General features: G+C 41.3%; 2 protein-coding genes across 5 annotated transcripts; both read left to right on the top strand.

The window, feature by feature from the left end:
- Window positions 1-984: 984 nt before the first annotated feature.
- Window positions 985-7,275, top strand: fsta (follistatin a). 4 transcript variants are annotated; one of them, XM_041936523.1, is made up of 6 exons: window positions 985-1,142; window positions 2,373-2,564; window positions 2,768-2,986; window positions 3,161-3,385; window positions 3,982-4,212; window positions 6,139-7,275. In XM_041936523.1, exons 1-6 carry the CDS (start codon window positions 1,052-1,054, stop codon window positions 6,225-6,227), a joined length of 1,047 nt encoding a protein of 348 aa, XP_041792457.1. In that variant the 5' UTR covers window positions 985-1,051; the 3' UTR covers window positions 6,228-7,275. The 4 variants fall into 4 exon arrangements, with proteins under 4 accessions (XP_041792457.1, XP_041792456.1, XP_041792459.1 ...); XM_041936522.1 differs by having other exon boundaries at window positions 2,373-2,570; XM_041936525.1 differs by having other exon boundaries at window positions 2,373-2,570; window positions 5,718-7,275.
- Window positions 7,276-8,257: 982 nt separating this feature from the next.
- ndufs4 (NADH:ubiquinone oxidoreductase subunit S4) lies at window positions 8,258-27,003 on the top strand. The gene is made up of 5 exons (XM_041937432.1): window positions 8,258-8,359; window positions 11,006-11,084; window positions 25,193-25,365; window positions 25,623-25,696; window positions 26,802-27,003. The coding sequence occupies exons 1-5, from the start codon at window positions 8,277-8,279 to the stop codon at window positions 26,903-26,905; spliced, it is 513 nt and encodes a 170-aa protein (XP_041793366.1). The 5' UTR covers window positions 8,258-8,276; the 3' UTR covers window positions 26,906-27,003.
- The last annotated feature ends 268 nt before the right edge of the window (window positions 27,004-27,271 follow it).

Below are 27,271 nucleotides of genomic sequence, written 5' to 3'. Positions count from 1 at the left end.
GAGAGCTGTAACCAGAGTTCCGCTGAAGAGGTCGCGCAAGGACTTCTGACTGAAGGAGTTCAGCCTGTGCGTCAGTGAGCGGACAGCCGTGTGCGTTTGTGTGTGTGTGTGTGTGCGTGTGTGCGCGTGCGCGTTTCATTCAATGAAACGCAACACCCCGCTCCTCTGTCTGAAGCCTCTCAAACAGGTTTGATTATATTTAAAAGCTTGACCCGGGAGAGAAACCCAAACAACTGTCTGTTCTAATATTAGCAGTGCGGCTGCGGACTACTATGGATTCTATTATTGTCTGGGCTCGGATATGTTCCAAAAGGCAACTCTCATCAAAAGATTTACACTTTTGCCTGCAGTTGGTGGAAAAAATATCAGTTACCACCAAGTAGGACCCTTAATTTGAAGGACTGATGGTATGTCCGGATAGGTATGTTGGCTGTGGGCCTGTTTGATTATACAGTAATAAAGGCCTTGAAATATGAGCAACAATGACCTTCATTATCATCATCATCATTATTATTATCATTATCGTCATTATTATTATTGTTATTGCTATTATTATTGTTGATTTAAAGGCGCGTCTCCAAGACTCACGTTATATCAGCCTCACGCTGATTTAATGTAAACTCAAAACGGTGAAAATGACACACTAATATTAGTGTTCTCCATCAACGCCAAATTCATATCAGCTGACACATTTTGTCTGATCTGCTGGGTTTGCTTTTGTCTGTCTGCCAAGCCGCTTCATTCTCAAGTGCGGCGTTTTCACACAAATTCAGACATATTTTCATATTCTCTGATTATTGCGGCGAGAGAAAGTTGCTCGTAGCGATGTCACCTGATTGGGATTGAAAGAACTTTGGTAAGAGAAGAAAAAAAATCTCCCCACCCCCACAGTAGAGGAGACCGCCCACCAGAGACAGTCAACCCCAGACCCCTTATAGATTTAAAAAGAGAGGCTGCATTCTCAGACTGACACTTATTCAACACTGCCACCGTAAGCAGATTACTTTTGCGCTGCCTGTGTCAAATACGTAGTTCACTTTGCCTCTCCATCATGTTTAGGATGCTGAAACACCACCTTCACCCGGGCATTTTTCTCTTGTTCATATGGCTTTGTCACCTCATGGAACATCAAAAAGTTCAAGGTAAGCTCTCCCTCATCAGCTTTCTTTTATTCTTTCCGTTTTGGTAAAACTTCGACTGCTGTCAGCCTCAAAACGCGCCCGACTGCCGAATACTTGCTGCAGCCGAGAAACTTTTCAAAGTCAGTTTCCTTTTCTCCCACCGCTGATAAAACTCTGTCCGCATCAAACGGTGCGTGCGTAAAGCGTCCATAAAACAGGTGCCATATGGGACACTTCAAAGTGAGACTATATGGCAAGTTTTTGCAGCCCTCGCCAGGCGCACACACTTGCGCCGCCACGCCGCGTTAGTGGCAGCCTCAGCTTTCCACAATACCTGAGCATGTTCTCATACTTTTCTGCGCGCGTGGAGCGTCTCGCGACGTTGCCTTCAAACCTGTGACAAACTTAAGAATATCCACTGTGAGTTTATGGGCGTGTTATTTTTGCAGATTTCCCTCACGCACAGATTCAGCACTGTGTGCAGAATTTGCCTTTTTGTTGCAGTGTTGCATCTTTCTGACAAAAAATAATACAACTGGTGACTTTTGCATCTATCTTTCGTGTGTGTGTGTATGTGTGTATGTGTGTGTGTGTGTGTGTTTGGGAGCCCAGAGTTCAAATAGAAATCTGTCTTCAATTTAAGAAACACACCAGTTCATGAGCACTTAGTGTCATGTGTGGCTGTGTCGGTTTAGACATCCTGCTGTTGTCTGGATCAAAGGATATTTCTGTGCCACAGAAAACGGATAACTATACTGTTTTTTCATGTGTATGTGTTTAAAATAAACTTTACACTGGTTTGTCAATAAGCATGACAATGTCTGGTGGGTACATGTCTGGGATATTGTTCTGAGGCGTTGGAGGCGGTGGTGTGTTTAGCGAAAGACGGTGGTTTTCTGAAGGAGATTGGCTGCTATTTAACACTGTCTAGACGATCCACTTTCTGTCCAGTGATAACAAGGAGACTCTAGGAATAAAGGACAGCCCCCTCCAAAGATTCTTCTCACTTTTTCTGGTTTGTGGCTGCATTGTAAGCGCTGTCAGTCACAGATGGGATAGGCAAGTGTTAACAGTCTCGCACAAAAAAAAAAAAAAAAATCAGACAAAATACTGCCGGGAGGGCGAAAGGGAGGGAGGGAGCGTCTCGGATAATACGGGCTGCGTGTGTGTCTAGTGCGTCTGGGTCAGCGGTTTCAGGCGTTCAACATGCGACATTCGAGCTTTTTTGTTTGTTTGTTTGTCTGTTTGCAGCTGGGAACTGCTGGCTGCAGCAGGGGAAGAACGGGAGGTGCCAGGTGCTCTACATGCCCGGGATGAGTAGGGAGGAGTGCTGTCGGAGTGGAAGACTGGGGACGTCCTGGACCGAGGAGGACGTCCCCAACAGCACGCTCTTTAGGTGGATGATCTTCAATGGCGGAGCCCCCAATTGCATACCTTGCAAAGGTGGAGGTGCACTCATTTCCCTTCGTTTTCTTACAATACACATCCTCAGTCATTTCGCTTAATAAATCCTAGTGATGATCCGATTTACGCACTAAAAAAGTGCGCAAATTATCCCTCTAGTGTGTACTTTATGCGCCAGAGTAATTTTGCGCACAAGGCCAAAATCCTGGCAGGCATCATATAACACAGCCCTTTTATTTTAGAAACCTGCGATAATGTTGACTGTGGGCCCGGGAAGAGGTGCAAGATGAACAGAAGAAGCAAGCCGCGTTGCGTGTGCGCACCAGACTGCTCCAACATCACCTGGAAGGGACCGGTCTGCGGCTCAGACGGCAAGACCTACAAGGACGAATGCGCGCTGCTGAAGGCTAAATGCAAAGGCCACCCCGACCTGGACGTGCAGTACCAGGGGAAGTGCAAGAGTAAGTCAATTTTATTCTAAATCTACCCACTTGTAAGATTCCACAAATCTCAAAGCTGCATGTGCCAAGAATCCAGCGGTTTGCCCCCCCCCCCCCCCTCTCTCTCTCTCTCTCTCACACACACACATATTTCGTGCCATTTTTCACAAAAATCTTCCCATTTTGTCTCGACAGAAACGTGCCGTGACGTCCTGTGCCCCGGAAGCTCCACATGCGTGGTGGACCAGACAAATAACGCATATTGTGTGACGTGTAATCGGATTTGCCCCGAGGTGACGTCGCCTGAGCAGTACCTGTGTGGAAACGACGGGATCGTCTATGCCAGCGCGTGTCACCTGAGAAGAGCGACCTGTCTCCTTGGCAGATCCATTGGAGTGGCATATGAGGGAAAATGCATCAGTAAGTCTGCAACAAGAGACGTGAGAGTGTGAGGCTTTGCTCTCTGGGAGCGCCTCAAGCCACTGACTCTGAATATTGTTTGAGTGCATTTTCTTCCTGGCCTGCTCTGCAGCTATTCACTGTTCATTTTTGCCAACATTCCACTGAGGAGGGGGTCTCAGAGAGAGAGAGAGAAAGGGAGAGAGTGTTTGGTAGTTGCTTGTGTTTGCTCAAGAAATGATAGACATCTTATTATTTCCTGATGTTGGCAGCACTATCCCATATGGGAAAAGGGGAAGGAAAGGGGGAAGGAGAGAGAGAGCGAAACAGGGGAGTGCTGGGGGCTATGAAGACATGCTTCAAGTTAATATCTGAGTCAGAGGGATTCTAATCCAGAAAGCGACCAATCTAAGACATGTAGTCCTCCAAAAATGCTAATTAAAACATGACTTAGTACCCCACCACAAGACCTAACACCATAAAACAGGATTTAGTTTTTATTCCTAGTTTAGTTCTCCAAAAACTCAAAAGCCATCTGATCCTGCCTGAAAAGCATTTATGATAATCCGTCTAATCAAAGATTTCCCTTGTGCCGATTTCCTCTCCTTTCCTTCTAGAGGCCAAGTCGTGTGAGGACATCCAATGCAGCGCGGGGAAGAAGTGTCTGTGGGATGCTCGGATGAGCCGGGGCCGCTGCTCGCTGTGTGATGAGACCTGTCCGGAGAGCAGGACGGATGAGGCAGTGTGCGCCAGCGACAACACCACATATCCCAGCGAGTGTGCCATGAAGCAAGCTGCTTGTTCTATGGGGGTGCTGCTGGAAGTCAAGCACTCGGGATCTTGCAACTGTAAGTAAACAACAAAAGCAAAATATGAGAAAAAAATGAAACAAAACACCCTCCTCCCTCTCCAAGCAAAAGACATTATTCCATGTTGCTTCCCCAACAAAAACCTCCCCTGAAAGTGCCCCCAACCCATCCCAACTTCCCCCAAACTCCCACCCCAGCCACACCACCAAGCACAGCTTAAGCAAGCAGAAAGGACTTGGGAATAGAAGAACTTGCATGATGTTGTCTTTGTCGCTGGCTTTTGTTCTTGTGTTCTTGTTGTTTTTTTTATTTTACTTTTTTTTTCAATTCTTCTGCAAAACAAAATAACAGAAAGGTGAATGAAAAAGCATCAATATAAATATATCAGCAGACTCTATCCAGGGGTCTGGGAAAAGCTAACTACATTAAACTAACACAAATAATAAAGGAGACTAATTTTGTTTGCAGTGGAACAATCCTAGTTACGTTTATGGTCATGCTAGTGACCTGCAGTAGCAGGTTGCCTTAAGACTAATGCAGTTTTTTTGTTTGTTTGTTTTTTAAAGTCAGGAATGGTTTATATTGATGACAGTGGTCATATCTTTACAGCTTGTAAATTCCATGGTCACATTGCTAATTTCAAGTATATTTGTGTTTTTGTATTCTTTTACTTTTTGTTGCTTTTGGCTGTAATCAATCAATTCAAAATGCACTGCCTCTTGTGACATACACCACACTGCCAACATGTCAATAAGAACAGAACACTTCTACTCACATGATGCGCATAAGGTGATTGTAAAATTGGTGCCATGTTAGTGACGATGACGATGTCTTCAACGCTGACATTCACGTAGACTGCTTATCTGTAGAGCCATTCATGCGCTCGCAAATCTGTGGGTGCGCCGTCAAATCGAACAACAGCCTCGAGGAAGTATCAAATTTACATTCCAAGAAGGGTGTCTCCTTGTTAGCTTCTCTCTCCCGACTGAGTACCTTAATGTGATGTGCCTAAGGTATGCAACGGAAACCAAGGGACCAACTTTATGATCACCTCAGCAGCTAAATATCCATGTGTTACTTCACAGTGTGCAGGATAAGCATAAGAAGCTTGTAGAACCGCGCTCTCTTACTTCTCATCTCACCATTAGGGAAAAAAGTTAACATTTACCAGCTAACTTTTTATTGTTCGTGCTGTTCCCAGTGAATGTGTTGTCTACCAGAACATGTATCAGAAACTACAAATCCGTTTGGATTGATGAGGGACTGCCTGTTTTTTTTTTTCTTTTTGTATTGTCACTCTTGCTCTTGCTTGTGTGCTTTTTTCTTTTCTTTTTTTTTTTTACGTGTCCGATGTAAATCTCCTCTGTAAAAAGAAAATACCTCAGAACTGTGTTGATGATCTCTGACCTGCTTGCTAAGGCCAGGCTGTGACACAGAGTCCTCCCTCCCTGTACGTTTGAGCCAGAAACTTAAATAATAATCAGAGCAAAGAAAATCCGAGAACACAAGAGCACTTTTTTTGTGTTATGTGTGTCTGCTTTCAGGAATCTGCCCAAAAGAGACCCGAGCCACTGGAACCATCAGTGCCCCTATACCCCCCCTTCCCCACAATCCACCTTGTGACCCCCAACCCCCCAACCTCCAACCTCTCTACCACCCCTCTTCTCCATCATCCCACTTTTTTCTCTTGTTGCAGCCCTGACTTGCTAGATTATGTAAATGCCAGTTGCATAATTGGGGATGCCACAGTAATTGTTGATGCCAAGTCACACAGACCCTTCCTCACACACACACACAAACACACACACAAACATAAACATACACACACGTTCACAAAAAAATAACAACTAGGAGGCTGTGTGCCAGTGGCTTTGCTGTGAGCTTTTTTTTTGAGAGCATTCAGTGATATTCTACGCTGTTGTGGTCCATATTCATACAACAGCTACCATATATTCTCCCACATAGCCATTACAGAAGACCAGGAGGAGGATGAGGAAGATGAGGACTCAGACTACATGGCCTATGTCCATATATCTTCTATACTGGATGGATAGGCCCCCATCACTAGGGGAACAGTCCTAGGGCAAGGAATCATGTCCATACTGTACATTATGTGTATGCTTATTTATTTTTTAAAGAAAAAGGAAGTATACATATAGTTCAGTCTGCTAGATGTTTATTTATACTTTTTTGTGTTTTATAATTTATACATTTACAATGTCAGGCTTACTATCTACCATGATATATTGTGTTACCACTCATTTCCCCCTTTTTGTTGTTGTCCCTTTTACTTTCTTTTTTTATCATGAAGAAATATATTTGTCCAAAGAGAAGCAGTGTTATTTATTTGTCATGTTACCGTGTAAGTATAAGTCCTCTACAAGCTGTAAATTGCATTCCCTGAGCTGTAAAAATCTGCTTGTTTCTGTCAAATCTCTATCACAGATGTTTATGTCACACATACGTAAATGCATGTTTAGGCTGTGTGTTTATTTATTGGGAATATATCAATCATTTTATGTACAGAAGTGTTTCTGGTTTGTTTACAACTCATAATAACTGACCAAAGGGATTCTCTCAATGGTTTTGCAAAAGAGCATTGTAAAAGTTGCAACACAGCAGTGATGAAATGGAAGAGAAAAAAAAGAGCCATTTGTTTTTTAATGTTTTTTTCTTTTTTTGTGGTTTCTCTCTTCAGTTTTAGCCCTTTAGATTTGATTCCACACGGAGACAACAACTTTAGACATTATTCTATAGCATTTATTTTGTCTCACCACATTAGAGCAGAGGTAAGTTTTGGACAATACTTGATTATTGTGGAAACAATGTGCCATTAACATTTGTGTGCTGTCTTCTTGCCAACGTGCTCCATATTGCTCTCGCAGAGCTAAAATAGGACTAATATACTGCAGTACTCGACACTATATCAGACTTCACTTTGTTTCTTTATGGGTTTTTTTTTTCCTCAGAATGCATTTTTATTTTCAAACATCACAAGAGAAATACAAAATTCTGTTATGAATATATAGTTTTGTATTTTTTATGTAAATGTCATATGTACATACAAAGTTTGATGGTATTTGTACAGATATGAAGAGTGAAACAATAAAAGTTTTTTTCCTTATACTTTTTATGACTCTGTTGCGTTATTGACTTGTGAATAACATGCCAGTATATCTTGGAAGTAAATCATATTTTTAGGCCTACATAGGTTTGGTTTGGGCAATGTGATGCTATACTGTCTATTATGAGGTGAGATACATTTATCTACCATCAGATATTTTACAACTCTGTTTATACTGTGGAATCAATACTGTACTGTGGATTAGCCAAAAACAAACATTCCTCTCAGCTTGGGGATTTCACAGTTTGTGAAAGTTTTACTATATCATAATATATCAATACAGAAAATTACATGTGTCCTGAAAATGGATTATATTTTCCACCTCTAATAAAGTATGTTCAAACAAAATACTGACTGAATAAAAAAGGACATCTAACATGTTGTACTGCAGAATGTTTAGTACAGTAAATAATAGTATTTCAGTCCCACAGTCACTCCATAAACTGTGAATCCACATCTAAAATTTCAGAAACGTGTTGTAATATCAGATGGAAGAACCCTTTAAACCAAATAAACTAATCTAAACCATTTAGCCAAGCATGACAATGTGGGAAAGTCATCAATTTGAGCTCAAATGAAGTTTAATTAACCATTTGAGTCATATCAAAAACGCAGTTTAGTCAGACATGAATTTGACAGCTACATGGTGCATTTGATATTGATAATCTTACCAGGTAAAAACGGAAGAAAGGGAAAAATTAAGGTAACTATAAGCCTTCAGAAGTATGGAGCAATTACCAGACACCAAAGGCAAAAGCAAGTTCCTCTGGATGTGCATCGTTATTTGTGAAATGAAACAAACATCCGTGGCGTAAATAGACGTTGGATATGTCTGGACATGTCTCTGTATATGAATCTCACCGCTGTAAGGTAATTTTAGTTGCTGGCATCAGACTCCATGTCTTTGCCAGCCGTCTCCATCACCCGCTCGTACGGTTTGTTCCTTCGGGGTCGCCGTACGTCATTGTTGACAACAATCATGGCGTCCTCAATGTCACTTCTCGGCTTGGGTCGTTTGTCTGTCATCAATAAAGCTTCTAGATTGGCCCTGAATCCTATAAGGTAATTTTGTGTTACTTGTTTGTAAGTTTTATATTCGCGCGTAATGCTGTGAGTCATTTTGTTTGAAATATTTGACGCCAAGACGACTAAAGACGAAGCAAGGAGGCCGTATGCCTGGCATGTCACAGGCTAGTAAGTGATAGTAAGCTAGTCAGCATGAAAGCATGGAGCACGTAAATAAAGCATGTTGAAAGGTTTTCGCTCTCTATTGGACATAGTATGTGAATTTGCATACTTAAATACGCACTTGTCTTTTAAAATGTCAAGGCTGGTAGCGAATGTCAATATTATCTCGTGTCCTTACAGCACTCGGCTAGCCAGCTAATTAGCTAACTCTAGATCTAGCAAGTCTGGCTCGAAATCACAGAGCTAACGCAATTAAACGCTGCTCACTGCACAACGTTTGCTGCATACCATTACTATTATACGGCAAGACGGCAACTTTAAGGAGCGAGAAAGGCCGAATAACGGACTGACACACCACAGCTAACCTTTTAACCTAGTTAACTTTAGGGATCTCCCTGGTGGCTGCAATGAAGCTAACAACTAGCATCAAACTAACTTAATGCTTTTGAAGATCAGACACAACGCATTGTTTGCTGTAACAGACTCACTTCTGTATTACATGTTAGGTTGAGAAATTGCATTACTGAACACGTTTTGTTTTTCTTTTCTGTTCTATTCATAATGTGTATACAGTGTGCACTTCGTGTTAGGTTGATCTTAGTTATCAAACCCAATATATTTTGTGAGCAATACAATCCATAAAATGCAGCACGATGCACTAAACGGTCAGATCTCTTGAATTTTAATCGGATCATAATATCTTCGTGCCGTTTTTCCTGCACGATCTCTGATCTGCCTATGTTTCCTGTGGGAAACCTCTCTTGGTTTCCCACAGTGAGTCTTATTCAATCTTCTCTAATCTCATAAACAGTGGTGGAAGTAGACGTTATTTAGTTAATAAGAATTAGGGACCACCTAGAAATCAGCTACAGGAAATGAGTTGGTGACAAGAAGTATTTTAAGTTTTAAACATATATAGGTACATCATAGGAAAGTACATTATCTTGGGTTGGCATTTATGCATTTGAAATGGTGATGTAACCGTAGATACTATCTATGATTTTGGGAAATCAGTACTTTGATACAGCAGTGCTGTGCTTCCTGGCAGGGCTGAAGTTGTGCTTGCTTTTCGAACTCCAAAAAAACCAACTTAAGCCACAGTATTGCCTTATTATATTGAACTACTGAATCAAGAATATTGCAATATTTTATTTGTCATCATCTCTCAGCTCTAACTAAGCATGTGGCAGAGCAGACATCAATTGGTGTCACTGACATGATCTTCATGGATTTATGCATAAGCCTACAATGTATGTTGTTCTTCAAATATTGATTTTTACCTACCAGGTTTGCCTGCCACTGTTGAATGGTTCCTTTAAATTTTTATTGCATTATAAAAAAAGTAAATTGCCATACAGAATGACACAATGTAAGTGATGTCCTCATCAGCCCTATAATTAGAAACTGCCCTCCTTGTGCACAAGATGTGGTCCCTAAATAATAAGTTCATGGTGTTGTCCAAGTAAAAAATAAAGATTTCGAAATAGGAATTAATTTTATGATCTAAACATGAGTTAATAAAGATAAAAGGTAATAAGAAATGGATTCCTTTGATACTAATACAGTTTATTGGCTTCTGAAACAAATTTTCTTTCGCAAAGCTTGACCTTAAAACGTATTACTTATTGATCAATCAGTTCTTCTTCGACCTTTGATTAAGTGTTTGTCAAATATTGTCAGTAACCTTCTAAAGTGTTGTACTTCATCTGATCAGCAGACAAATGCTACAAGCATTTAATTTATGATACAGTGAAACTGAAAAAGTAGACAACCGATCTCATTTATGAAGCTGTAACCAACAAAATATTTGCCTGCCTTTTACCTGGTAAATGGCTAAAACTAAGAATGAGGTATAAGAAGTTAATTGTACAACATTTTTGTTCTCCACCCTTCATTAGATACGATTGTATCTGTTATGAATTCTTCTGTCAGTGCAGTTTACAGGGCTTCATTCAACTGATGAACTGACCAGAATATCTTAACACATTTATGTTGAATGTTTACACTAGAAAATATCGTGTTGGTGAAAATCGTGATTTACTTCTCCATCTTGTAATTGAAATATTAGACAGTGTGGTACAATTCTTTGTGTTAAAACCACACATTTGTAATAAATATAAAATTGTGATTATCAGGGCATAATCTGGAATGTGATTATCTGGACTAGCCCTTCCCTGGCTCAGCCATGATGGCACATTGCTGTTTTGTGACAGTACACGGCTGCACATTCACAAAGAGCTACACAGTCCTCGCCTGACAGTTGACCACAGCCAACATTAAGCACGTCCTGTCATTAGGATGAGAGCGAGCGTCTGCCAGAGATGCACCAGACAGAACTAATAGGTGGTGGGGGGGATTCCCTCCTTGTCTCTTCCTTTTCACTGTATCCTCGCCCCACCGCTTCCTCCAAGATAGCCAGTGTTTACAGAGTGAAACTTGTTTGTGTAAATTACCTCTTTGTTGCTTGTCTGCCCCTGGTGGGTTGTGCTTTGCGTGTAATGTCTACCTAATGGTTTTCAGGTCTACAAGCACATCAACATCAAGGCTGGCAGAGAAACCAGGACAAGACACGCAACTTATTACAGTTGATGAGAAATTGGTAAGGATCCCTCTCTGTTCAACGTGACACACAGATTGGTGTTTGTCTGATCTACTGTTTTCCAATTACTTTCCTGGAAAAATTGTTTAAAAACTCTCCTAATCAGCTGCCAAAATGAGCTTGCATTAGACAGTAGGCTTTTGTTACAATACGATGGTTATGACGAATGTTATCATTGGTTGTTCTGTGTGTGCTCACAGCTCCCACGAATCCTCTCACAGCACTCCCAACTTTTGATGACAAGTCATTAAAGAAGTTACTAAAGTTTACTAAATGAAGTTTAGGTGAAAAGTTCTTTTAATATGACCATGTTTAAGCTATAGTTTAAATTTAAAAAATGACAATTTGGAGTGTGGCCCAGCATAAAAGCTTAATTATCATTATTTAATGCATATTGTACTTTTTATGGTGTTGTCTTCACTGGACAAAACCACCAGTTCTGTACTAATACACAGATTACAGTGTCCAGTACTTATGGTTGGTTTTGTTTTGTAGTATTTTGTCCACACTGTCTATAGCAGTGAGGATACACAACCCCTGACTCCAAAAAGTTAGGATGCTGTGTAAGACATAAACAGAACAGAATGTGATCATCTGTATTGACACGTATCAGTTAAAAACAGTATACTGACAATATATTTTAAGGTCTAGTGTGTCTTTAGTGTAGTGAGGTTGCAGATTGCAACTGGTTGAACACCCCTCGCCTCACCCTCCCTACAGTGGCGGTGAAAAACATGATAAAACATGAAAGGTGCCTTCTAGAGCCACTGTTTGGTTTGTCCATTCTGCGCTACTGTAGAAACATGGCGGTGCAACATGGCGCTGTTCTTATGTTGCCAATAAATCCCCCTAAATCCTACACACTGGACTTCAAATGTTTGACTTTATCAGCTTCATTGGTTTTTGTAAATATCTGCTTATTCTGAATTTGATGCCGCAACATGTTTCAAACAAGTTGGGACAGGAGCAACAAAAGACTGGGAAAGATGTGGAACGCTCCAAAAACACCTGTTTGGATCATTCCACAGGTAAACAGGTTGATTGGTAACAGGTGATAGTATCATGATTGCGTATGAAAGGAGCATCCTGGAAAGGCTCAGTCGATCACAAGCGAGGATGGAGCGAGGTTCACCACTTTGTGAACACATGATTTGATAAAGATGATACTACACAGGCTCAGGAATACTCTGTAAAATGCAATTATTTTTACAGCACCACAAACTAACCATGTAGTTGACTCATCTCTAAAACATTTCCTTTAGTCTTCAGCTGTTAGTTTGCTGTTTTCCTTTATATTCTTTCAATACAACAGCATTAATAAATCAGTTGCGGTCATTTTTCAGCTCATGGTTTGACAGGTGACAAGTTGTATCTTAGCTCCAGTGCGTACATCAGTCTGAACCCAGCTTCTGCTGACAGGTATCATTTACAGTAACACTAGTGATTTATTTTGCTCTGTCTGACACTTGAGTGCTTGAGGGTTCTTTGTTTGGCATCAACAGCAGCAAGTCGATTTGCATGTCAGTTGCATTGCATCTATTGACATGACACATCCTGTATACTTTACAGGGTTTTTTTATCTGACTTTGTTTTGTTTTCTTTAGACCAGTGTTTCTGCACTGCCACTTCTAAGTATATGGATTAGTGTTCTGAAGAGCCATTTTGAAGCTCAGAGACACTGGCTCTGCCGTCCCCATCTTTGCAATGCCAGTGGAAATTAGGAAAATGGGAAATTAGGAAAATGGGAAATTAGCTGTAGAGACCGTGCTGTGAACATATTTATTTCTGCTGTAAAGTTGCACATTCTACTATGGGGGTCTACGGGGACTGACTCACTTTTGGAACCAGCCTCAAGTGGATGTTCGAGGAACTGCAGTTTGCGGCACTTTGGCATTGGCTTCATTTTTCAGAGCCAGAGGTTGCTGCTTGGCCTCGAGCAGAAATGATGAGCAGGCAAATAGACGTCTGGTAACATCAGTTTTTGGAATTTTTCTCTAACTATTCTTGATCTTCAGCCCCAAACGAAGTTATGTCACTGTGCATACTCACTCATTCATGTAGTACCACCCAAAAACCTGTAAACACACTCTTATGTGTAAAATCAGAGGACTTCCCTGACAGAACTTTGTGTATTTATGCTAGATTGAGTAGTGATTGCGTGTTTGTGCAAAGAAGAGAAGCATGTGAGGACAGCGAACGTGTTTGGACAGTATGCATTTGATGCTTTGACATGTTACTGTGATTTAGCTTGTGGGATATGTATCAGTATGTGTAGATGTCATGCACACAAGAAACCAAGTTACACAGGAAATCATGTAACGTGTTTGCATGCACTATAGTGTTGTTTAGTCAAACATTTATTGGTGGAACCTAGGACTTGGAGAAGTCCTGCTTTGATTCAGCACCTCTGCTGCCACTGCAATACTTTCTCTGTCATTCATCATGAAGATTAATCAATTAAGTAGATCGACAGGAAATTAATCAGCTGTTTTGATGAGCAGTTCATCTTTTCAGTCATGTTTCAAGCAAAAATGCCAAACTTTCACTAGTTCCTCTTTCTCCAGGAAAATTCTGCTGGGAAGATCAGGTTTCTGTAATCCCCAACCCTGATTATGGAAACCGGGTTTCCCAGTTTCTCATATACATGATGTTTACGAAAGTAACTGTAGAAACACAGTAAACGTACTGAATGAGAACATGCCTATGAAGCTAAAATGGTGTATTTGTTTCAATTTACCGATCAGTTGCAGCTGTGGCTTTGTTGAGCTGCAGTCTTACACTTGGTGTGGCTTGGACACGCAGCATAGCGCCAAAAGCACTTGACGGGCAGGTTTCAGTTAAAAATGTGTAATCAAATCTAGTTCACAGGCCAACAGTGACTATAAAGTCATTGTTTAGGGTTACTCTTTCTATAAAGCATGTGGTACAGCTGTATTTCACACTGCTTTCTATCAGACAGGGTCTTTGGTGCCTTTTTCTCATTAAGCGCTAAAGCGCAGCCTAAACAGCAATAAGCATGCATTTGAAGTGGCCAAGGTTAGCAATGAACCAACTGTACCAAACAAAGAAGGATCTTTTGAAGTGAATGCTTAGTCATTAAAAGACGAAGGAGATAGGAGATAACGGAGAAAGAGGGACTTTGGGGAGAATGTGGGAGTCTGTTGTGGCCTTGTTTGGGGGGGGGGGGTTGCTGTGTGTGGGCAGCGTCAGTGCGCTTTTGTTCCAGACCAAAGCTGACCATACTGGCAGACAAACCTTTGGCTGGGCGGAGTGTCTGTCTCTGTCCTCTCAGTAGGGGCCACTGAGAGGAACAGCAGAGGAGAGGAAAAAAAGGGCCTCTAAAAAATGGGGAGGGGGTGAAAGAAAAGAAGCTTGCATGGAAAAAAGTTTGTGAGACACCCTGAGACTCACGAAAAAGACAGTGGCCACTTCAGTGTTGTCGGCCACAGAGGTTCCTTTGTGGCATGCTGTTGCTGGCGACGGCGGGAAGTACTCTAATGCTCACCCAGACAGGCCAAAAAGAGAGGCCCTCAGCTGTTTACAGTACAGTGGTCTCCGTCTCACATGGAAGAGGGCAATGAGAGCGCTCTCCCTTTTGGGCATTCAGCGTATGTCAGCACGCTAGTCATTCATCAGGCTGTCAATAAGTGTGAATTGCTTTCTGGTTAGACCAATCAAACAAAGGTCTCGATCCGCTGAGAGGTTATGCTGGGTTCGCACGCTGTCTCTCTCTCGAGCGGCCCGAGGAGAAAGTGGTGCGCCGCTTGTTATGTAGTGAACATTTCTGAATAACCTCATTTAGATGAGGTTGCATTTTGGCCGGGGCAAATGATATTTTGAATTTGCTCCAAAAAAACTCTGTCTGAATGTTCATGTGACTCTCAATATCTTGTCCTTAGTTCTCGTCTGTCCAAAAAAAATGCAAATCTTACAGGAACTCCCAGCTCTGCCGTTTGTTCGGCCGTCTCTCCGTTCCAGGCAGATTTCGGTGATGAAGGTCAAATATGAACTCACTCAGTAAAGAAGATGTTTAATGGCATTTCTAAAGAAAATGTTTCACTGGAGGCAGCAGGCAGAAAAATAATGGGCGGTTTTAATAACTGATCAGTCATTAATGTGGTATAGTTAGTGTTTTATAATAAAAGTGGATCAAAAGTAGTAAACCTCCATGCTGCAGTTGCTCAGCTTGCTACATTTCTCTGGGGGTATCTTGGGCATAGTAAAACTTTATTTAATGTAGAGTAACAGCAGCTAAAGAGTCAGATTTTTCTCTCAGGAGTTGTGTGTTGTTGAGTCGAGGCAAAAACCAGAGCTAAAAAGGAGAGTGAATATTTCATTTACAGCCACCGAGTGGACAGAAACACCATTTCAAATGAATGATAGTATTACTCTGTATGTGATGGATGTGTTCGCCAACAAGTTCGCCATACCAAGTCAAAAAGCGATAATATGTAAGCGTGATTCTACAGAAAAATCTGAAATTTTCTAGCAAAAATGCCAAACATTCCCTATTTCAAGTGTAAGGATGTGCTACTTCTGTTTGTCTCATGATAGTAAATTGAGTGTTGTTGGACTTTGGACTGTTGGACGGACAAAAGACACAATGTGATGATGACATTTTTTGCCATTTTCCGACACTTTATGGACTGAACCATTCTTAGATCATCAAGATCCTTATTGGCAGATGAAATAGCAAAAATATTTGTTGTAGCCCTTCTTTTGAGCTTGTCGTCATCTCTTTTCTCCTATTTAAACATTCACAGAAACGAAAAAGCTGCCTAAAAATTAAGCTTTTTTATGAGAAAAACTTTGCAGGCATTGTCCGAATTTCAGAAATGATGCCAAAGAAAAAGACCTGCGTGATGGAGCTCCAGTGTTCCCTGGAGTGCCCATGCCGACCTGCTTTTGTTTGTAATTACTGTTTGATTAAGCATGCTGGGCAGCTCCCAGGGTCCGGCTGGCTGGCCACTGATACACAGCTTTACACGGAATGTCTGCGACCTCCCTCAATTAGAGTCAGGCCTTTGCTTTACTCTCTAACCCTTTGCAGAAACAACTGCGGTTATAACCTCAGCAGCTGCTTCAATATGCAATAATACAATATCTCCCACTTATGCCTGAGTGTCTGAGCGTCTCCTTCTGCTTCAGCCGGGGCCAAGTGCGCTCCCTCTCTCCACATAAAGACAACCCCATAATCTTAAAGCGCTTGTGAAGCCTTGTTATAGAGTTCTCTAAAGGCACTGGGGTTTTACGAGACAGAGGAGGACAGTTATAAGAGTGTGGGGAATTTAGGGGGAAGGAGGGAGGAAGACGGGGAGAGGAAGAGAATATTAAATTGGTAAGACTATTTGATGCTTGGCATGTTGAGTTTGCTAATTTAAAATCTTTGGTTTCCTTGCAAATTTAGAGCACAGTGCATGTTGGCAAGTAACGTCACATCTGGACAAAAGATGTGTGGTTTGATTACAGTAAGGTAGTTTAGTCTGAAGGCAGGTTGTTGGTTGTTCTGAAAGACCTAAATTGAAATCAGATTGAAAGAGCCTTAGTCTGTCAGTCAAGACTGATCATGTACAGGTATCACAGAAGTTCCTGATAAAGAGGTCCCTCAGTGGAAACTGGTCAGCATAAGATCATCTCAGGTAGCGCTATTGAACTGGACAAGCCAGGTGGCTTTGTGAGACTCGAGAACTCAATTTATGCAGAATTGAAAGCGTGCTTGAGAGTTTCATTGGCAGAGTACCCTCAACTGCCATGGCCTCAAACAGGTGTTTGTGTTCTCATTCTGAAATTGCAAGAAAATCATCAGCATGAAGACACAGAATCAATAAAAACACAGCTATCCCAGCAATGAGGATATGTTGTCTTGAAGGCTTAAATGTAACTCTCTGCCTTCGTTTAGTATGCATGTCTCTCAATAGTCCCCGCCTCTATCTCCATCCACTCCTTCACTGCTCACCTGCAGATTATTTTACTCATCAAACACACAAACTGTAATACAGGAGTAATTGAGCCACACATTTTCAAAGCGGAAACCAATTCTGAAGAAGAACAGCCCCAAAGTGGTGAAGTTTTCTGTCAGAATTATTGTAATGAATATAACCATCATCTGATGCAGCAGTTTAGCTCTCTGACAAACTGTTTTGAGCAACATTCGCTGTTCACTTTCTTTGCCAACACCCCCAACTCGTATAAAATGTCCTGTCAGTATTTGTCATGAATTGTCATGTGACGTTGGCTAACATTATTTAGCACACTGCAGATTTGTTTGGACTTGGCCAATGGATAAAACGCAACAAAAATAAACTCGCTCTGTCCCCAGGATAAATGGATGAAACGGTGTCAGGCTTCAATATAAGTTTTGTGGCGACGTCCTTCTGGTTTTATGTAAAATTTTCAAAACAGCGCTCACAAAAATGGCTCCTGCAAACCGGAGATTTCTCTGGAAGGTTGGCTCTCGAATTTTTAAACCCTTTGGTAACACATGAAGGCTCGCCATTTCTCCTCTTGCAGCCACAAACAGAACACATCTCCGCCGTCAGTTTGAAAATAGTGAAACCTGGCTTGCAACATATCAGTACATACACCTGGCTTTTCCTCTGATACCCCTCGTTTCACCGCAGCCCCACGCCACGAGTTTACAACATTGGTTCTTAGGTATGTTGCGTATGAAGCCTTGGCTGTCTGACTCTGTGTTTCTGAGACTGTCATTGGTCCTCTGCCATTCCAAGGTGGAACTGCTCAGCCATGACATTCACTGCTTATTTACCTCTCGATATGTCTTGCATCTATAAAAACACCATATGGACACATTAACCAGGTTAAAAACTTGATATTCATTGAAGGGGGTCTTTAAGTCTGCTGTACAGGGGTGTATATTCTCTAAGCCTGTCTAGTCTCAGACACAGAGTGACCTACAGTGGAGCAGACCACATTCACCACCCCACCCCACCCCACCCCCTTCCTCCCCCTCTCATCGTCCTCTCCCACCCTTCCTCCCTCCCTCACACGTAGACAACTTAAGTGTCTGTTTTGTCTGGTTGCCCTCTCATATGGAGCGCTTATGCAAAAAATCTTGCGGCTCAAGTTTGGAGTAGTGGGTCAGAGGATGTTGGTCTTTGAAGAGTGCCAGACAAGAGGCTTTATTATGTATCGTCCACTAAATAGTATTTCATTCATTAACACTCTCTTCCATAGAGACTAAGCCTCTTAAGAGGACTCCTCAGCCCTGTCAGTGCTGGGTAGTTTTAGGAAGTGTCTAGCTGCTAAGTGTTGTGTTTGCAGAGTGGATAAAAAAAAAGGCTCGCTACTTCTGATTGTCTACACTTCCATTTATTCATCAGGTGTAAGCTGGCAGCCATTTTTAGAATTTTGCAAACTAGTTTTGGTGTCTTACACTATCAGAAGTGTGGTGTCTGATGTTTTTGGTCTCTTCAGTCTATTAGTTATAAGTTATTGTAACCACAGAAAGTGAAACAATAATTTGGAGCATAATTTGAGTTGCATTTTGAATTTCACAACATAACATGTACCAGAGCGGAAACGATTAATTTTAATCGATTAGTCATAAAAGTAATATTCGTCCACAACTTTGCTAATGGATTACATAAACTTTTCCGCAAAGAGGCCCAAAAGTCGTCATATTGCTTGTTTTGTTCGACTAACAGTCTAAAACTCAAAGATGGGTGAGAATGATATAAAACAGAGAAAAGGAGCACACCATTTTTGATTGATATGTGAAAAGGATTTAACTTCTAAAAAGACATTTGAATCTGTGTCATTGAGATGTCGTCAACACACAAACAAACGTTTCTGCATCCGACGTATTCATAAACGACCCCCTCCTCTACCCTCTTTCCGATTTTCACCGGCATGTGTAATATGATATACAAGATGACCCTCATGCCAGCTGCTTCTCGTTCTCTGGTGCTGAACCACTCCCACTCATGAGCAAGCAACATAATATTTGTTTCTATTAGAGACGCCCCCTATGTCCAATCAGTAATTGGCACGCTTTCTCCACTTCAAAGACGTCAAAAGGTGGGAACCGGCGGAGGCCGATGAGTGAGGCTCTTGGTCTGGGTGCGGGCTGGACAGTGGGGGGTTAAGGGTGATGTGTTTGGGCTTTCACCACATGCTGACTCAACATGATTCAGCTCGGCCGACCTTATGACCCTTCCTGGCTGCCGAGCTGCAGTTTTGGCATACGGGTGCGTGAGCTATGATAGGCAGGACCTACTTGTGTCACGGCTGTCACGATGTCCATAGCGATGACGCAGTTACACTAGAAAAGGTTTGTCTGAGCCAGACATCCTCTATTTGTTTGTCTGTTTGGTTACTGTACTAACAGGAAAATACACTCTGTACCTCAGTTTACATTTGTAAACCTAACAAGTCTTAAAAAAAAAAGACAGCTGGTACCAGTTAGTTTAGACAGTTTTACCCTGTATCTGGGCTATTTTTCCAGGGTTAGAAGACAAATTTCTGCAACTAATGATTATTGTCATTATCAATTAATCTCTTCATCATGTTTTTTATTAACATATATTTTGGTTTGTCTGTCAAATTTCAGAAAATAGTGAAAAATGTCCCTTAGTCTATGGCGATTTTTAAAAGTCTTTAAAAGTCTTGTCCTGATTGACCTACGGTCCAAAACCCAAAGGAGCCAGAACCAGAGAACGTTTGGTATTTTTTCTTCATTAAATAACTTAAACAATGAATGAGGCATTAAAATTGTAGGCAGTTATTTTTTCTTCATCGACAGATCAGTTAGCTATTGATGTCAGCTGCTTATAAATGGTTATTAATAAAAAAAACCCCACAACGAATAATTGATCCGTCCAGGATCATTGCAAGAGCAGATGTGAATTTCCTTTTTTATGGTTTATGTTAGATTTAAAATAATCCTCTTTCTTTTCTTAACAAGCACAGAGGGAGTATCAAGTGCTGCTATCTGAATATCAAGTGAAAAAGACGCCTATTCAGTTCACTAAGTGAATAAACAGAAATGTGTTCAGAAGACAGTGTCCTTGTACATATCTCTTTTCAAGTCCTCGTCTACATTTTGCCAAAGTCCAGGACGCTCCAAGTACCCCAGTATGAGCCACTATTGAAACCTCCCCATGCAACTGATATTTGCAACTGTCTGGTTAAAATCATTCATGTGATTTGTGTTGCTTTCATTTTCTCAAAGATGCATCCAAAAGTGATGTCTGAGTTTCATCATTTGGAGATACTTTCTTACTGGCAGACCACTTTTTAACAGCAGGAAACGTGGACATTCACCTGCAAATCATCTGAAACTGACAAAATGTGCTAAATGATATGGAGACCGTCGCTGCTGGGAAACAGTTTGAGTCCAGTGAAGAATGCACACAGTTATAGTCGAAGGTGTTGTCTGTTTACCTGGTTTCTGCCCACCACATCCCCAGTTTCTGTCAGTGATTCAGTTTGACGTGGTGTTGTGCTCGTTGACAGCTGTTTCCCAGGTTTGAAGAAGAGCCAGTCAGAGCGTTGTGGTGGAGTTCAGAACAAGGACGTCACCCTCCTGTGCTAGAACAGTAAAAACAGCGACTATATTTTTGACTTGCAAGGACGAGATTGATGCAGCTATACTGGCTGTTGGACTTTGTACTCTGCTGGTTGCCTGGCAACCTCACCCTGACGACAGAAAGTCACTGCTCCCAACCAAGAAATAGTCCCAATGCAAAACTCCCTGCAAAACCACAACTTATCATTTCTACACTTTGATTTGGACAAATGAGGTAAATGATAAAAGCTTCAGACCTTTTTTGATTTATTGTTTCTACTTAGCAGCTTTTCCCAGTCTCTATGCTAATCTTAGCTAACTGTTTCCTGGCTCTAGAGTCATATTTAATGGACAGATATTAGAGGTTTTGAACTTTTCAACTTTAGCCAAGAAAGCCAAAAAGTGCATTTTACAAAATGTCAGACTTTCCCTTTCTTTGAAGATGTGATGGGACAAACGCAACCCCCACTGCTCATCGGTGAGCGTGAAATAACATTGTAAACAAAAAATGAATGAATATGTGTATGTTGTTAGCAGGACTATCATTTGTCACCACTATCAGCTGGTTAAAAACAATGTTTACCGTCTTGAAGTGAATGGAAATCGTCCCAAAATCAAAATGATGTTTCTTCACTTGACTTGAGTTGTTGACATAATTTATGCAAACCGCTGCTGTGTACAAGTTGTTAGCTCTATTGGCTTTGTTGGCTGTTAGCTACATTAGCTTCTGTAGTTGTAAGCCACAGATTTGTTGCTAACAAAGTAGATTTATCAGGGACAAAATTGGGTGCATCTGCTGTTGATAGTGAGTTTACTGTGTCCTCTTGAATTTTAACGTCTGGAGGCGTACCAAGCAACACCACTGTGAACCAAAACATCACGGAATCAACCGATTAGACTAACAAAAAAAAAGAGACCACAATAACGTGTGACAGTAACTATAGTAACAGCATGAGAAGACGCGCTCCATAGCAGTCAGTGCTCAGTTCAGTTTGCCATTTGCCAAGCTGTAGTTACATATACATCCATACATACACTCATACATACAAAAATCCCTCTTTCCTCGTGGAAGTTTTTCCCAAACTCTTATTTTTATCGTCACTGGGACGACGGGACGGCGTTATTCTCGAGCTGTAGTTGCTCGTTCGTATAATGACGTGAAATGAAAGTCACGAGTCCGATTATCAGCATTTTTATTGTTTTCGTAACATTTTTAATAGATTCTTCTAAGTGGAATAAAACGGACGTCACAGCCTGACAACTTTCATTTATATTGATTTTTTGAAGGCCTCCTGTGTTGCATTCACATTCATCTGAATACAGTTTTCAGTATTCCACACTTGTTTCAGTTTAGAGCCATTTTCACACCTCAACCCCCCACCCCCCCAGGAAACTGTTCCTAGTATTCTTTTTACTTTTCTTGCCTTTTGATATCTTGTTATTTCAGTCAGTTTATGCCACTTAAAGAAAGTCGAGATCTTTGAATCTTGTTTACACAGAAATCTCCCATCCCAGGTCTCTGTTGGAGCGTTAGGGGTACCAGCTTTCAGCATTCTGGTGGGCCCAGCGGCCCCACAGTGACAAGCCCCTATGCTCTTTATTTGGCACGTAGCCTGGAGATGTCAGAAATATCGACACGCTTTCACGTGACGGAGACTTTGCCAGCCTTTTTCCCCCCTTTCTTAAGCCCGGCATTCTGCCTGCCCAGCCAGGTATTGTAGGGCCCCGTGAAGGCCCTGTGAATAGTGTCAAACTTGATAGTTCTCATTTTGCTTCCTGTACGTGGCAGAAGAAAAAGTGCCCACCGTGTGGGTTTTCCTTTTGTGATGGCCCTCTCTAGTCTTCCTGGGAACACACCACATTCCAGCCACAATCATTCCCTTTGTGAATCCGGGTATTGTGGCTGAGTCTGTTATGCCGATAACCCTCCTAGCTTTCAGTGTAATGCGTGCAAGTATCATGGAAGTCTAGACTCATATTTTTTTGCAAACAATGCCAGATAATGAGCGAAGTGTTTTCGGTGATTTGGCCGAGCTTTTGTTTTGAAACATCCTCCCTCATTCATGAAGGACCTTTTGTGCTCATCCACGCTTGAGATGTGATTTAAGGTCTGCTACATCTGGACAAATTATTGCACCAGTTTACCATACATGGGCCTCATGTGTCAGTTATGGTTTATGTAACGTACATACGCGTAACCATAGTCTGGTCTGCTAATCCCAAGGGTATAATTTCTAATGCGTCTCAGAGAGGGATTTTCGTGCATCTAACCCCCCAGAACAGACCAGACCAACGGCTAAACGTTTCTGACTGCAGATTTGATTTACCTCAACTCAGAAGGTACTTTTTGTACGTGATTTTTTTCTCCTTGACTCACAGCCCCAAATGTGTTGTGGTTCACTGTGTACAAAGCATTTTAATGGTTCTTGAGTTTTCTCCAAAACTCCCAGGAAGTTTTTCTTACCTCTCACTTTTGGAGTGGAGATCTTTTGAACATTGTCCATTGAAAATAAAAACTTGCATCCAGCAGAAAGCAACATTTTAAAACATTTTTGATTACCTGCTGCAGGCGTCAAGATGAAAAAAAAAAAAACCCACAAAAACGCTGGCGTCTCATTTTGGTAGTCTCTCACACTGTTGTGTGTTATTGTGTCATGAACCGTCCACCATTACCCCCTTTTGGTGAAGAGAACATGTTTTCTTCCTCTCTGTGACAAGAAGGAATTGTTAAGGTTAAGTAGATAGGGCAGCCGGAAATAATTACCAAGCACTTGTGAAGTTTTTTTTCCCCCCTTTGTTCGTTTTTCCCTTTCATTTTAACAATCTTTTCAATGTGCAGATCTTGTTTATGATTAAATTCAGACTGGTCTTGCCTCTGAGCACAGCAAAAGATGTTTGACTGAAACGAGCAGTAGTTTAGCAGTTGGACCTGTAATTTACTAGGCTTAAATACCACTGGAAGCTCCTTTGCCAAAGGAAAGGCGGGCTTTTGTGTGGAGTTCATGCAAAACGACCCCCTTTCTACAAATCAACTGGCAGATGACAGACAATGATGAAAATTTGATTCTTTGAAGTTGTAATGACCATTGAAATGTGTAAAATTCTTGTATTGAAAGGAGAGCGCCCTGGAAAGCCCTCAGTCTTGGGTGGCTGGTGCCTGCGTGCTGGGAGGTTGGTCTGTGTTTTGTCGCCGACTTCCCATTGCTTGTTTGCTAATTCCCTGAAGAATTGGACCAGATCCTTGATAGGAGCTTGAAGGGGCTCCAGTTGCTCAGGAATATGCATTTAGTACACCCGAAGGCCCCTCCTCCTCCTCTTGTCGCACTGGCCTACTTTCTGATGGTCTGGAATAAATCACCTCAAGTATTAGGCATTAATTTCATCCACCTCAATGCAAAAGCGTATGCATAGCAGTGTAAAGATGGCTGCTATGTTCTTCTTGTTCTGTTTTCTTGTCCTTTGAATCCTGTATTGACCTTTTCACATATGCAAGCTGTGGTTTCATTTTGTTTTTATAATGCTTTTATTTGGTTATACTGCAATTGTACACAAATTGAAGCTGTTGTACCCATTGCCCACAGTTTGACATTTACAAGCAATATATAAAAAATAAATAAAAAATCAATAGAAGAAATCTGCACAGGAAAGCTTCATGTGTGGTCGTAACAGTTGTGCTGGCAGACACAAAAATGCCCACTGAGTGAGCATCAGTTCGCACAAACAATAAAAGCACAATCCAAGCTTTGAGTCTGTGTCTATAAAAAGGGCTTTTTTTCCATGTTTTATTGTTTTTCTTACATTTGTGCTTTTTTTATTTAAAAGGGAAAAATAAATCTCTGGAGCACAAAAATATAAAACGTCTTACTTTGAGAGACTTAAGTACTTTTTATAGCCACTGAAGATTTTCCGAACCTCATTTTTCTGACGCTAAGAACACCTTGTCAGAGCGTAAAGTTGTATTTTTTTAACACCTGCGAGTTAACTTTCAGATGACCTTTCTCAGCACACACACACACACACACACACACAGATCTTTGTATGAACTCTTATTCCTTGCAGGGAAAGAAAAAGACATCAGTCACCAAGTCCAGTGAAAGTCGGATTGGTTCTGGAAGCCCGCTCGCTGGTCTGCGACCAGAAACATGTCAGTTTGTTATTTTAGTGCACATGGCAGCAGAACTGGGAAGCTTGGACTGCCTTTGGTTTTTGTTTTGACTGCTCAGTTGAGACCTCTGAGTTCCATGTTTTGTTGCTTTCAAAGTGGTTGTACTGAACGTTTCCCCCATAAATCATTTACTTGAGAGACATTTTCTAATAACTCCTCATTCATTGTAGTAGAGCTCCTCGATTATGGCAAAAATACTAATCTGGACTATTTTGGTCAATATTGAGATCAGAGTTATTTAACACAATTACTCATTGACTTTGGAAATGTCATGCATTTATTGAACTTTAAAAAAAAAACTCTTTTTAACAGGGGATTACCCAGAATTTCAAAATAATTCAGGTCAAATTTGATTGCAGGACTCACTAACTCTGTCACTCACAGAAGGATGTGCTTTATTTCCATCTGCCCCCTTAGGACATCTCCACTGTGACAGGGGTCCCAGAGGAGCACATCAAAACACGCAAAGTTCACATCTTTGTGCCCGCCAAGACGGCCATGCAGTCAGGAGTCAACAGCACCAAGAAGTGGAAGATGGACTTTGATACCAGGGAGCGCTGGGAGAACCCGCTGATGGGCTGGGCCTCAACGTAAGACCCTCCTACCCGCACCTGCCAGTTTCTGCAGCACGCAAACTCAATGCATTTGTTCTATGAGAAGTTTTCAGAATCAGGGATTGATAAGCCTGTCATCTTTATTTACAGCTTTTATAATTTGTCCGTGCCACATTCTTTATCCTTAGATGCTTGGTGCAAGGTTGTTTGGAACATAAAACGTTTCTTATTATATTTGCCTCCAATCATGTGTCTGTTATTGTTTGACCAACAGCCTCTTTCTGCCTTTTCAGCGCCGATCCCTTATCCAACATGATGCTTACTTTCACCTCCAAGGAAGACGCCATCGCTTTTGCTGAGAAAAATGGTAAAAAAAAACAATCTAAGAAATTTCCTAGATTTTAGATGGAACATCAACCTTAATAATTCAAGCCAGACTTTTGTATAAAGCAAAATATAACAGTGAATATGAGGCCTCCACCAATCATCAGCTCAGTTTTAGTAATGACACACACCATCCCTTGGAGTTTTACCAACATCTAATCAGTGGAATGAACAAACTGTTAGACAGTAAATCAAATTTCAAATGAACACAATTGAAGTCATTAAACTGTATTTAATTATTATTAGTTGCATTAGTAGCACTATCGGGAATATGAAGTTAGTAGGAGGACTGTGATGCTGAAGGGGTTGCCAGTTTTGCTGCATTGACTCCATCACAGAGTGATCTGGTCTGTGCAGGAGTAACTAGATTTAATCTGGATCCATGTGCATTTAGATCCAAGCTAAAATAGTCAGTTACCGCCTCTCACACAGCGTAAAGGATCATTTTACCATCCTGAATGGAAACAGAAAGCTGTTGTTTTATTTTTTAACACTGGCTGCATAAACTATGCATTGAATATGTGACAAATAGCCCATCTGAATGGGATGTGCTGCAGTTTCTTCTCAGGAAAGATAAATCCGAGCATCATACCCTTTGGTTATTGACAATTTTATTTTTAAAAATTCACAGCTTATTAAACCATTCGAAGCAGGATTGTCGTCAGGTGGTAGCAGTAAAACAGCATCTGTTAAAAACCTCTCCATGGAAACAAAGACACCTGATGACAGCGTGTTTTCCTCATAACAAATCAAGTCATAAAACATGAAGAGAATACTTCTGACGGACTAACAAGATCGTTAGACAATTCAAACCAGTCCTGTGTGAGTTTAAGTGAAACATGGTTGATGTCGTTTTCTCAGAAAATTCCCTTCACTCAGAGGACTGGACCATCTGGGAGAGTTTGTTGAAACTAAGCAAAGGAAACTGGCTTTCTCTGTTTATTGCACCATGAAAGTGATTAGCGCAGCTCTGACTACACACAGCACGCTGATGTCTCCAAAACACCTCATTGTGGTTGGAACTCATCCAGCGTGAATATACGTGACGCTCTCGCCTCCGTCATTTACTCTGATGTTTGTCCTTTCAGGATGGAGCTACGACATAACGGAGAAGAGGACCTCAAAGCCCCGGGTGAAATCCTACGGCGCAAACTTCTCCTGGGACAAGAGGACCAGGAGGTCTGCTAAGTAAACTGAAGAGGCCCATCTGTTTTTTGGCTTGACCTCAGTTTGTCCCACAGCAGACCTGTATCATTCTTGTCAATAAATGCATAATTATATACATGTGAACCAAACATTTGGGTCATTATCGCTTTTTTCTTCAAACAGTCACCTCATTACCGACTACCTAATGCAGTCCGCTCGATTAATGAAGTGTTTGTTCTCTGAGTCGAGAGAGTTGCACACGTTGTTTTGCAACAGCAAAAAGGGGAACATATTATTACGATTAAAACCTGTTTAAACACAGGATAAATGTAACTTTTGGCCAAAACAGGTGACGTTTTTTTTCCCCTGCTTGTTTGTTTCAGTCCTGTTACCTGGATTGTTTCAGTGTTTA

Source organism: Chelmon rostratus, chromosome 5 (assembly GCF_017976325.1).
Source record: "Chelmon rostratus isolate fCheRos1 chromosome 5, fCheRos1.pri, whole genome shotgun sequence".
NCBI lineage: Eukaryota > Metazoa > Chordata > Actinopteri > Chaetodontiformes > Chaetodontidae > Chelmon > Chelmon rostratus.
The sequence above is the reverse complement of the archived record's forward strand: the minus strand, read 5'-3'. Positions and strand labels throughout refer to the sequence as shown.